Source organism: Cuculus canorus, chromosome 3 (assembly GCF_017976375.1).
Source record: "Cuculus canorus isolate bCucCan1 chromosome 3, bCucCan1.pri, whole genome shotgun sequence".
Classification (NCBI taxonomy): domain Eukaryota; kingdom Metazoa; phylum Chordata; class Aves; order Cuculiformes; family Cuculidae; genus Cuculus; species Cuculus canorus.
The window spans coordinates 84,451,630-84,464,101 of record NC_071403.1 but is presented as its reverse complement, the minus strand read 5'-3'; the positions used below and the strand labels follow the sequence as shown (position 1 = coordinate 84,464,101).

At 44.3% G+C, this 12,472-nt stretch overlaps 1 protein-coding gene across 1 annotated transcript in view; it reads right to left on the bottom strand.

The window, feature by feature from the left end:
• Positions 1-12,236, bottom strand: part of PCSK2 (proprotein convertase subtilisin/kexin type 2) — a 108,284-nt gene extending 96,048 nt beyond the window's left edge. The window contains exon 1 of the mRNA XM_054062802.1: positions 11,843-12,236. Coding sequence (XP_053918777.1) covers positions 11,843-12,019 — 177 coding nt within the window. The 5' untranslated portion in view covers positions 12,020-12,236. The remainder of the gene's footprint in view (positions 1-11,842) is intronic.
• Positions 12,237-12,472: the final 236 nt, after the last annotated feature.

The following is a 12,472-nucleotide window of genomic DNA, read 5'->3' as shown; positions in this document are numbered from 1 at the left end:
AACCAAACAGGTTGACTGCTATTGTCACACAGAAACCAGGTGTCACATCAGCTCTAAAAACACTGAGATAAAAGCCATGAGATAAAGTTTGCTATTTTTAAAACAGCATTAAGATGTAGTGCACTCCAGCCATAAATTACTGGCACTTGTATCTCAAGGACGGAGAAGGGGCAAGACACAGCTACTCGCTGACATCCTGAATTTCAGCAGAGCATTTCAGCATCATTTTTAAATCTACATCCATGCAGCAAAGTGCGGAGGACATAGATGTGTGCAAGTGCCCAGTAATGTAGCACCTACAAGCAAAATCACAAACTCAAGCTCTAATGAAGTAGTGCTGTAAAAAGCAGCTCAGATCAAAATTAGTTGGTTACAGATAAGAGCTACTCAAGAAAGAAGAGAAAAGGTGAATTGCGTGAGCGCCAAGACGCTAGCCCTTATCAACACTCAAGGAAGATTTGTAGCTCACTTTCTACTCAAAGTATTTATTCTTTTCTTTTCTTCTCAACATCTGCTTAATGCTAGGCTGCCAAGCTATAGCTGACTGACAGAAAGTGCTTCGTAGGGAGGTTTCTGTTGTTAGACCACACTGAACAAGTCTTCTAGTTCCCAGAGAAGCAATCAGTTCCCTGAGAAAAATGCTTGCTTTATGGGAAAGAAGCTGATGGGTAACAATTAGAAACACAACTGTGACATTAAAGCACAAGTGGGCACACTGTTTCTTCTTGTTTTTTTTTTAAAAAAAAAAAAAAAAACCAAAAAAAACCCAACAAACTTAAGATATTAGGCTTGAGAAGAGCAGGGCAAGAAAGCTTTCATAAAAACATTTTCAATAGAGTCAAGGAATAAAGAAATTTGGAGACACTCATGTTTTCCTTATTTTTGTAAATTTGCTTGGCTATGCTAAGAGAAAGTCATGAACATTAAACCCCAATATTACAAGAGCAGGTGAGAGGTAAATTCTTCCATTACTTACACCATCATGAACCAGAGAGAGCTTCTCTCAGCTCCAGTAACCAACAGTATAATCATCACTTCACAACACAGACTAACTGCTCTAAGAGCTCTGTATTATGACGGAAGAAAATGGATGACCCAAATCTGCCTCAATGCTAGCAATAATAATGAAAAAGGAAAGAAAATAGGCCCTGGGAGGAAGAGGTGGTCGTGGTATGTCTTTAACCTTTCAGGCAGCTGTGAAATAAGACCTTCTACTGTTCGTTGCTACCAATTAATAACTGACAGAAGCTGATTGCTGGCAGAAATTGTGGTCATTCTAGGGTGTGCTGATATATCTTGCCTTTATTACACCAGGCAAGCCAGGCAGATGTAGATTCCTAATTAATCACTCAGTATGTTTCAACCTTTAGAGCCTGGAATACAGACTTCCCTACCAAGGGACAATATATCTAACTTGAATAAAACATGTTCAATTAGAAGGGGGGGGGGGGAAGGGATTTTACAGAATGAAATTGAGTGGTTTAACTCCTTTCAGCAGAAAGAGAAAAAAAAAGCCACTTGCTGTTCTGTCTGGGTTTTACTCTGACCTATATCTGAATTGTGGGAGAAATCGAACAGTTTACAGTTAAGAGAAGAAAAGTACATTTGCCTAGGAAGATTTGGGATTTAAATGAAATGTAAAAATTAATAGACTGAAATGCTACAAAGAACACAATTCGGTTGATGTCCTGATTCCATCAACGCTAAAAACCCATTTTTCCAAACCTCCAAATATGTTCAGGTTCTGATTTGTCACTCAAATTCAGAATTGACAATTCCACTTTACAGCTGGTTCAGAGCAACTTTTACATCGCTAAATTTAAGCTGACACATATTTCTAAAATTAATTGACACAGGGAAGGATAAGGCCCCTGTGGGACCAATGGGAACCCACAGTCATGGTTATAGCTAATTCACCATAGCCCAGATGCAGCTAGAAGCCTTGTAGCTTCTGCTGCACCCGGTGTTGTACAGTACATGACAAAGACAGGGCTCACACATAGAGTGGATTTCAGAATCACACCCCTTCATTGCTCTGGTGTTTCATAAAGACTGAGTAGGCAGACAGGAGGATCCTCTGTCATCAGGAGAGGGTAGGCTACATCCCACCTATTTTACTGCCCACACAAGGTAGAGGTTAATCTGCTTGGCTCTAGCTTAATATCCAACATCCATCTGACATCAGTACCAGAATTGTGCTTAATAATAATAATTAAATGCATATTTGCTGGGTTTCAGGTTTTCAGTTTTGTTCTGTTCTCTAGGAGAAAGCAGTTCTGACATATTATCATTTTACTCATCAGGTAAGCAAATAATCTAGTTCAGCCATGAGTATCTGGGACACACTTGCTGACTAGTTTGATGTAAACACTGAGGTCACTCTTTCCATTTCCTTTCTGTGGACAAAGAAGTTAAGAATGTAACATTTACACAGAAGTTTTGTTTGAGAAGGTAGGTAATACATGACAAGGAACATTATGGCCCAGTTTAGCCTTTCAGTGAGTAAACTAGAGCTATCGCTAACCTAATTTATTTGTTTATAATCTCAGTGTATAAATGGTATGATTAGGCTAGCTAGTAATTCCCTTTTTTTATGTCCAAGCTCCCAGTACTTGCTGAACACAGTCAGCATTCAGCTGAGTTAGAACTTTGAGCTACTGTCATAAATCCATGACCAAATTGGATTTCATGCCAGCTGATAAACTGTGTGTGGCGGCCATGCAGAATTTCACATAACACAACACCAAACTCAGCCCTCTCAGGGACAGTGTGCTCTGTCCCAAAGTACAGCCTGGGACCATTAAAGCTGAAATGAAATCTCTGTCGCAGTCGTATAGGGTTAGCGTTTTCAGTGAGCTTCTGAGAGTTAAATGCAGAGCGTGTATTAATTTATGGTTACTTAAGAGAAATCCTGTCTTTGACAAATTAGTCAAGCAGTTCGGCTTCCTCCCACCAGAGGCCAGTGATGGATGGAAGCTCTGGGCTGCTCACTGCAATATTTATAGCCACCATGCAGCCAGCATCCTGCAGAGACCTGACCCATTTAATTATTTGAAAAAGTTGAAAGAAAAAGGAAAAATGAACAGGGTTTTTGACGAGTAGAATAGCATTACAAGACAAAGTTAAATTTTAGATCCATTAACCACAGCACTGGGTGTTACTACAGCTCTCACAGAAACTAGCCACCATGCTATGGACTAGAACTGCACAGAGAGGTTTCCAAGGTATATTTTAATAAGACCTGGCAGAATTTCTGATGCATTTTAGTACTTTGGCTTGATTTCCAGCTCACAGAATTTTCCATGAGCAAGGACATTTCTCAGGACTTAATAATTGAAATTACCAAATAAAGTCTAAATACGTTTAAACAACTGTATGGTAAGTACTTTATTACAAGCATTTGAAACCTCAGTTGCATGAATTAATTTTAACTGGAGTTATTCCATATATTGATGAGGGAAAGGGTCATGTGCAAACTTCTACTTAGCTACATGACAAAGAATTCCCTGTACAACTGTTACAAGAAGTCTGATAGGTTTTTGTTGGTGGTGGTTCGGTTTTTTGTTTGGATTTTGGTTTTTTCTTTTTTAAAAATCAATGTGGACTTACTTGTGAAAGCTCAGTTTAAACAAAATTTCTGCTAATACTGTTTTAATGTGGAATGAGTTAAAGATGTTCGCACTCCTATACTGACAGGAACTGTGCTACAGCAGGGTTTGTTTTCCCATTTTAGCTACATCAGTACAGTTACAGCAGTAAAAGTTTTCTAAGAGTGGGTAGGGTGTTACATCTTGTCTCCTGCAATTTGTGAGAAGGATAGAAAGTTATCTTCCACCTTCACACAAAAGCTAGTTCTTCTAAAAGATAACAAACTCTAATGCTTCACAACACACCTCAGTGCTTTTCTGAAGAGGCCAAGTCTAGGAGCACAATCAGTCCCTGGGACCATTTGCCTGCTAACAAACAAATGCCAAGGATGGCATAGGTTCTCAGATGGAAGCACTTCAAGCTGGGAGCGAATCAACAATTTACTTTGGTCCAGAGTTTTAATCTGTATTTGAACTCCCAAGTTACGAACAAAACGCTCTACCTCATTCACATTAATCCAAACCATCTGGGGCTGGTTGTAGGCACAGCACTAGGATCTGTCCATCTGGCCTGATATCAAAAAATAAGCCTCCAAGACAGGGTACTGTTAAAAAGAACAGTTACCCTCTGATCTGCACAGCTCTGCAACCTCAAGTCTGTGGACAAATTCAGCTTTGGTGTATGTAATAGCAATAAATACTCATATTGGCTCTTAGAACTAGCATTCAGACTGCTCTCAACACACAGAAAACCGACCCCGAGGAATGAGCTTTAGACATGGCTCCAGATAGAGTCACAGCATATGGGAACCCAAAGATCGAATGCATACAGGCATTGAATATATCCATATGTTGCACAGTCCAGAAATAGCCTGAAAGTCACCTACATAAAGCTATCTGGGCAGAAGGGAGGAGATCCCAAGCTGGCAGCAGGAAGGTGATGTCATACTAATGATCTTTGTTTATCTACTGCTGATATTAAAATAACAACTTTGACTACAAATTCCATAGCATAGGTCCAAAATAACTAAGGCAATGGTAGAATTGAAGTGAAGGAAACAAAGCCAGATATATCAATCCTGTCTCTCGTGGTGCAAATCTTGAACCTCAATTGTATGGCACAGAAATCTCCACACACTGTCATGATCCTTTTATACAGAGGAGAAAAATAACCTGAGGAGCTGAAGTCACTGCACACAATACTTTGAAGGGATTTCACAAAGCTAGGTAAAGGAGCATCACCAGGGTTAGTAGGCAGTATAGAGCAACAAGCTGTTTCCTGCCACAAAATATTACACTTGTGGCTGCTCTGCCAGTGTTTCCCCTACCTCACAAGTACTCTCCAGAGCAGGGGCTCTAGAGAACAAATCAGGAGGCTGTCACCAGCATCTGGTTTCTACGGTGCCACACTGTCCTGAAACCACTGGACTGGGAGGCTTGCTCTAGTCTGGTCGTGTGCAAGCAGACTCTGGTAGATACAAGCCCCAGCATCCACATTTTAAGCACTGATTCTCCTCAGCTGCTTAAGCCCCTCACACCTGGAGTTACTTCTTGGAGTAGAAAGCTGTCCCTGCTGCCTTCATACTACATCACAACAAGCTTTCATCAGGCAGGCACTTGGGGCTAGACAGCAGGAGATAGCCTAGGACACAGCATGTTCAGTTCTGGTGTACTGTGATCGCAGCATCCTGAAAACGCTGTTCACATCTTCACATGTTTTCTATTTTTCTCCTTGACACTAGCAAAACTAAATATAATTTAAATGAAAACAAATAACTGCACATCCTCGCTTGGGCTGCATCATCAAAAAAACAATTGAAAGAGGAATTACTCGCAGCACATTTCCTGGGTCTCTACCACATGTTCAATTTTGCCAATGAATTCAAGCAGTATGAAATAAACAAAATTATAAATCCAGGCAGCTTTATAAATAGCCAGAATTTTGTATCTTTGTATTTAGTGAGCCGTAGCTTAGTAAACAAAACAAAACTTATCTGTGAAGGTAACGTTTAATGTGCATGTTTTGCCAAGAAATAGAACTATACCATGTATTTAAAACAGTAATAGAGCAATTACAGCATGGAGCTATAGTAGGAGAGTCTGACCTTCTTGTTTTATACTCAAATAATAAATGCTATGAAAATCTGACAAGGTAATTATTTTATACCTCAAACTGAACATTCACCAGCAGCAAGCAGTTGGTTTGAGTCTCTGGTAGAGAAGGAGCTCTACAGAAACTAGGGTAGGGATTTACTTCAGCCTGTGGTTTACATGCTTCTTGTTGACAGTTTACACCTTTCACCTGCATAAGCAAGTGAATTTAGGTAATGGAATTTTTTTTTTTTTGTTCTGAGTTTGCCAGTTACAGGGTTTGCTTCCAGAGCTGTTTCTGCATCCAAGGCAGAATGCAAAATAAAAAAAAAAAAAAAAACCCACCAAACACCTAAACTCAAAATGTATCATCTTGAAAGAAATACAGTATTTCCATAGATGAGGAGGACTCTTCCCTAGCACAGCAAAATTCTTTTTAATTCTGCTAACATCTCTCTCAAGTGTAAATAGGAGCAAACAGGACTTCCCAGCCTGCGCCCAGTGATATGCCTGGACTGCACATACGAGGAGCTGATAAGGATCCTTCCATACACAGATGGCTCCTCTCTTCAAGACTCCCCAATTACTTTCTTCCAGGGCTTTTCTGGAAAAGGGAGCTCTCCATCACCACCCAGCAGTGTGCCTGCCCAGAGCAGGATCAAACTTTTTCTGCTAGTTAATTGTTGCTTCCCCCTAATTTAAACACATCAGCTCAAACTATCTCTTGGAAACTGAAGCATTTGCTGCTATGGTGAGATATCTATTGAAATCTCAGTAGCTGCACAATTAGCATTCACATGGAATCTACTTTATTTTATGTCAGTAATACAAAATTGCAACAGTGAAATCTAGGAAAATAATGGTCTTGGTTTCCTCAAAAAATCTACACTGTACCTTCCATTTCTAACAGGTTTTTCTGTTTCTATAATAAAGGATTGCTTTTGCAGACAAATTCTTTCCTCTAGGCCAGCACAAAACACAAAGCTAATTAATTATTAAACACATATTAAAGCATGACAACACTGCAGTCTGAGGCTTGATATCAAGTCCTCAGACTCCCGCAGACCCATGTGGATAGGCTTGGGCTGCCTGCCTCCTCTTTTCATGGCATGCTCCATAGCTTCAGCATCTGTTTCCACACTGGAACACATCTGCACCCTCTGTGCTAACTTCACCTAGCCAAAACTAACACTTTCATGAGCACTTGGGTTAGCAGCACATGTGAAGGCAATACAAGCACATATATCTCCACAGTATGGACCACTATATGCATGCACAAATTGGGTAGTTAATATATATGCACACAGGGTCAGCCAGGAGCCTTGCTAAGAACCAGCTCTTCTTTCTCTCTTGCTCCAATCATAGGTATTATGGTAAATGGAAGAAGAAGCATATGTATGTATATAAACACGCATACAGACCCACATCTCCAACCAGCATTTTTTTTTTTTTTACACACACGGAATCCCATCCGACCATGACACTGTATTCTGGGCATGCAGTGGCATAGCCTGGCACCTTAAAGAACAAGTGAGGCAAACACCTCCTCTCCAGATTTAGTAGCTGATCTGCACAGGAGGGGATTTTCAGGGCTTTATTGTGTGGATCCCAGGACGAAATTTTCAGGATCTCTGGAGATCCCTGCATAAGGCTCCCAAAGCAGCAAACTCACTATTCTGCCTCCTGGTCTGCCCTCTGTACCATAACAACTCCCAACTCACAGACTAAGTGCAGAAATCAGCTGCTACAGCAAGAAACGCATCTTCTTTATTTGTTATGTTTTGCTTTTGCTAAGTCCACATTTTCACAATATAAAGGGGGAAAGAAAAAAACCAAAAACGCCCCCAAGCCCCCAGGGTTTCATCCAGAAATTGCTGCCCAGCTCCAAAAAGCTTGGTCCTCCACCACTAACCTCCTAAGCAAAAACTGATAAGCATAAAAGTCACAGCTGTGAGAGTTACCTTGGGTTTTGCAATATTTAGATTGAGAGGTAATCAGGTGATATATCAAGGGAAAAACAGACCAGCTTTGGGCAATACAAAATTCTCCGTGCTTTGAAATCCATGTTTGGTTCTTATTTCAAAATCTGAGGCCACCAACTGCTGTTTAAAACCCTTCACCTTAATGCTAACAGCAGTAGAATATTTAGCTAGGGTGGCATTTTGTAGCTTCTCTCAATGTTGTTGATGAAATGGAAAGAGATGTCTAAACTCTGATCTTCAATTAGACTTTTCCAAATGCTTCTTCCAATCCCCCTTGTTATAAATGAATTAAGAATTGCAAGGCAAGGTCCGAAAGCAGCTTTTTTCAGCCTGCATTATCAAATATTTTCTGGTGGCAAAAATGCCAGGAGGCAAATAAAAGAAAGTGGAAAAAAAAATGTTATTCCTTTAGCAGTTCTAACAATTTAAGATGTAATTGTAAGGGTGGTCACCTCGTAACTGCCAAATGCTCAAATACGGAAAGGCTAACCATGTTAAGAAAAGCATATGCTTTATCCTAGTATCTGTTTCACAAGGGATATAGAGAATCAATTTTGGCAGGTACAAATGGATTGAAAAATTGCAAACATTAAAAAAAATCAAAGAGCACAATTATAGTTACAAGAGCTCTGTATTTGGGATTATTTCAGGGAAGGTTAAAGAAAAATTGACCAGTGTTCTCTAGACTTTGTCTCCTGTTAGAATCGTAGATAGGCACCTGCTTACATAAGTACCAAGCCCTTCTTAATCAAATCATCAAGCATTGAAATTAAAGTACATTTTAGACCACCTGAAGTCTTGCCGTGGCTTCTGAATGATGGTGGGAAGCATGGCCAAAAATCAATTAGAGAGTGCACATTAAGCACATTAATTTTGAAGGCAATACTTTCTCTTGTATTTCTGCAGAAATATGTTGTTAAACAAATGTAATACACACTTGCTCAGAGATTGTTCATTATTAGTGAACTAAAAATATGTATATTTAAAAATCAGCTCCCATAATCATGTTAAAAGAGGTCTAGCGCATAAAAGAAATCCCTTTCATATGTCTTAAATTCACACACAGAATAAAACTGAATCTGCCCTTGTTCTCCTACTTAGAAACTACATGCTTTGAAGTAAAGGAGACTATTTTCAGACAATAGTTCTTCTCCAATATAAGGTAACTGAATGTGGTTTAAGTAAATAACTCATTAAATTGTCCGAACAAAATGTGTGACTGAAATATGCAAGATCACTTCTCCTTGTGGTATAATTTTGGGGGTTTTTTTCCAAGGTTTTTTTGAAAATTTCATTAGACAGCATATCTACATATGGCAATTTCCCCTGATAGTTTACCACTAACAGCTCTGTTTCCATACACACATAGGCATATTCAACTTTCTGTACCATCATTATCGCCACGAAAGCTGAGTCTGCAAACTGTAAGCAGAGACGTTAAACAAGCCTGATGATAGCAAAACAAATTAGCAGATTTCAATCCAGCAATACTGAAAAGACACTGGAGTAGATGGCACAAGCTTTTATTAATGCCTGACTATCACCACCCAAGCCCCATTACAGATCTCTCCTGCAGAACAGATATTGCTATCAGTCTCTCATGGATTATCCTCCCACACAGACAGCTAAATGCCAAACCCTATGAACTTTTCCTAGTCCCTAAATTTACTGCCTTGCATGTAGTAGGAAGCTATTTTCTCTTGCGTTTGAGAAGGACAGGTGGGAGGCTCTCCAGCTTTTCAGGGACTGGGATGATGTAACCTAGAAACCTCTTGGGACGGCATGTGCTTGCCCCTCTCCTTTCCCCACCCTCCCCACCACCTCCCCCAACAAGCACACACACATCATGCCACAGCTCTGCTAGGCTTCGTTCCTGGAGACACCCTGGTCCACAGGACACAGCTTCCCTGCGGCATGTACTGGAAAGCAGGTACTCTCCTCCCTCACACCCGAGGGACTTTCCTCCAGCTCTCTGCCAACGTGAGCTAGGAGATTGATTTCCATGAAGAATCTGTTTGTGTCCTAATGAGCCCAAGGCACATTGGAGAGAGGTATGGTGGAGGGGAGAGGACTGTAACAGCCCAGATGCTGCACTTCTTCATCCTACAAAATCCCCTCTCTCCCTGTCTCTTCTCCACGTGGGTCACAGCACCATTCAAAAGTCTTTACAAAAAGTAATAAGAAATTCAGCTACGCAGAAAAGTACCCTACCCTCCTGGTAAGGCCTTATCGGTCAGGATACCCAGGACAGGAGGGAGGGAGTGCAAACAGGAGGGGAATAAAAAAGGAAAAAAAAAAAAAAAAAAGAGAACTGTTGAAAGCCATATCTAAGTTTCACGTAACAAGACCTAATCCCCACAATGGATCTTTTCCCAAGGGCATTAGAAGCCCAGCTCAGTCACTATCAGGGCAAGGCTGTGAGCCCAAAACAAAAGCATCTTATCAGTAGCAGTAGTTGGGTACGGTAAAAGCAACAATAATCATGTCCTCATGTCTCTAACGAGCCCCCACTGGAGTTGAGACAAGGCAGCCTGAGGGAAGGAGTCTTACCTCATATGCTTTTTTGAATATTTTTTTAATCAAGGTTTTAAGCCATTTCACTCATCCGAATTCAGGCTGCTATTCTCATTCATCTCCTTGGAAGAAGGAATAGGCTCTCATTGCATAACTACCAGGGAAAGAAAAAACCAAACAAGCAGCAGCAGTGATTCTCATACAGCTCACTTTCTCTCCATATTCATCCAAGTAAAGTGCTGCCTGGGCATTAAGTCTGCCAGGAATTATATTAAACAGGGCACTGTATTAGCCTCTCCCTGTCTTCACCCCAGACCTGACTGTGCCCCAAAATATTTAGAAGTCAAATTACTATTTGAATAGCAGAGATTTATAGCAGAGTTGGACTCCCCAGGAGCCAGGAAAAGACTCTCTGCTACTGTGGCTACCTCGGATATCTGGAGACCTCAGGAAAGAAAAAAAACTCCAACAGCACTTGAAGTTTCCGAGCTTACATTCATTAGTGGTAAGCTGTGATTGCTTATCATACTTAATATTAAGAAGCTCCTTCAGCCTGGGGCCACTCTGTTCCTCTATGGGAATAATGGGGATATTAAGAAGCCACCAGCTTCATGAACTTGAGTGAAAGGTTCAATTTAAATTGTGTGCAAGCTTCTCCATGGAGATGCGGCTTTAATTATCTTTTAAGTGCTCCGAGCAGTTTCGGTCACAGCCATGCGCAGGAAACCCTGCGCCCAGCCCCAACTCCCGCGCCCCGCAGGATGGGAGCTCAATTGGAGGATGTTTACATAGTAAGTCAAAAAGCACCGAGCCACCATGTGGGAAACTCCTCTGCTTTCCAGTCCAAGAAAACCACCCTTCGGGGCCGCTGCTGAGGAGTACTCGCAGTGGCTTTTGGCACCGCTGCTCCTGAAACACGCTCAGAAAGTGGGGGGGAAGGGAGGGGAAGCGGGGTCAGCCGGGACCCGTCTCCTCCATCCCTGCTCCCGGAGTGAGTGGAGAGCAGGACCCTGCGGGAACGTTCCCGCACAGCCAGGATGCTCGGTCACTAAGCGGGGGAGCCGGGACGCTCGGTCCCGAGAGGAAGCCGAGATGCTCGGTCACTGGTGTGGACCACCCCGAGCCACCGGGATGCTCGGTTACTGTGGGGCAGCCGAGATGCTCACTCGCGGGGGGCGCATCCCGCGCAGCCGGGATGCTCTGTCACTGGAGGGGACCACTCCGCGCCGCCGGGATGCTCGGTCATTGGGGGGGATCCAGGATGCTTGGTCACTTGGGGGACCACCCCGCGCCGCCGGGATGCTCGGTCACTTCGGGAGCATCCCTCGCAGCCGGGATGCTCGGTCACTGGGGGAAAGCCGGGATGTTCGGTCACCGGGGGGACCACTCCGCGCCGCTGGGATGCTCGGTCACTGGGGGGGGAGCCGGGATGCTCGGTCACTTGGGGGACCGCTCCGCGCCGCCGGGATGCTCGGTCACTTGGGGAGCATCCCTCGCAGCCGGGATGCTCGGTCACCGGGGGGGACCACTCCGAGCCGCCGGGATGCTCGGTCTCTGGGGGCAGCCGGGATGCTCGCTTGCGGGGGGAGCCGCACGCCGCCAGCCCCCCGCGAAGGGCAGCGCCCCGCCCCGGCCCCGCGCACCTCCCCACCCTGCGCGGGGGCTTACCTTGCGCACCCCGCCGAAGCCGTGCTCCGCCGCCACCCGCTCGGCCTCCGCCTGGTCCCCGCCGTGCAGCTCCACCAAGAAATGGTTGGTGTAGACGGCTCCCCGGGCCGGGGCTCCGAGGATGAAGAGCAGTAGGAGGAGGAGGACGGCCCGCAGCAGCGGCGGCCCCGCTGGCATGGCCCCGCGCAGGGCGCCGGCCGGGCGAGGCGGGGGAGCGCCCAAAGGATGGGAGAGAGGGGGGGATTAAAGAACAAAACGAAAGCAGCGGCGGCTGCAGGAGGGGAGCCGTGTGGCGGGGCCAGCCGGGCTGCGGGAGAGAGCGCGTGTGTGCGAGCGCTGCGCTCCAGCCCCTCCTCGCCTCTCATTCAGCGGCGGCCGAAGGGAAAGCACGAGCCGGGAGGGGAGACTGCCGCGCTGCCAATCATGGGCGAGGAGGATCGCCCTGCTTTCTCCCCCCCCCCCCTCCCCCCCTTCCCCCCAGCACGCATCTCACTCCCCCCGGCCCTCGCAACACCTCTGCCACCTGCCCTGCACCCTTCGCATCCCCCTCTCCATACACCACCCACACCTCGCACACCTTGCACAATCCCTCCCCTACAGAGCACCCCTACCCCCCCAAACTGCACCTTC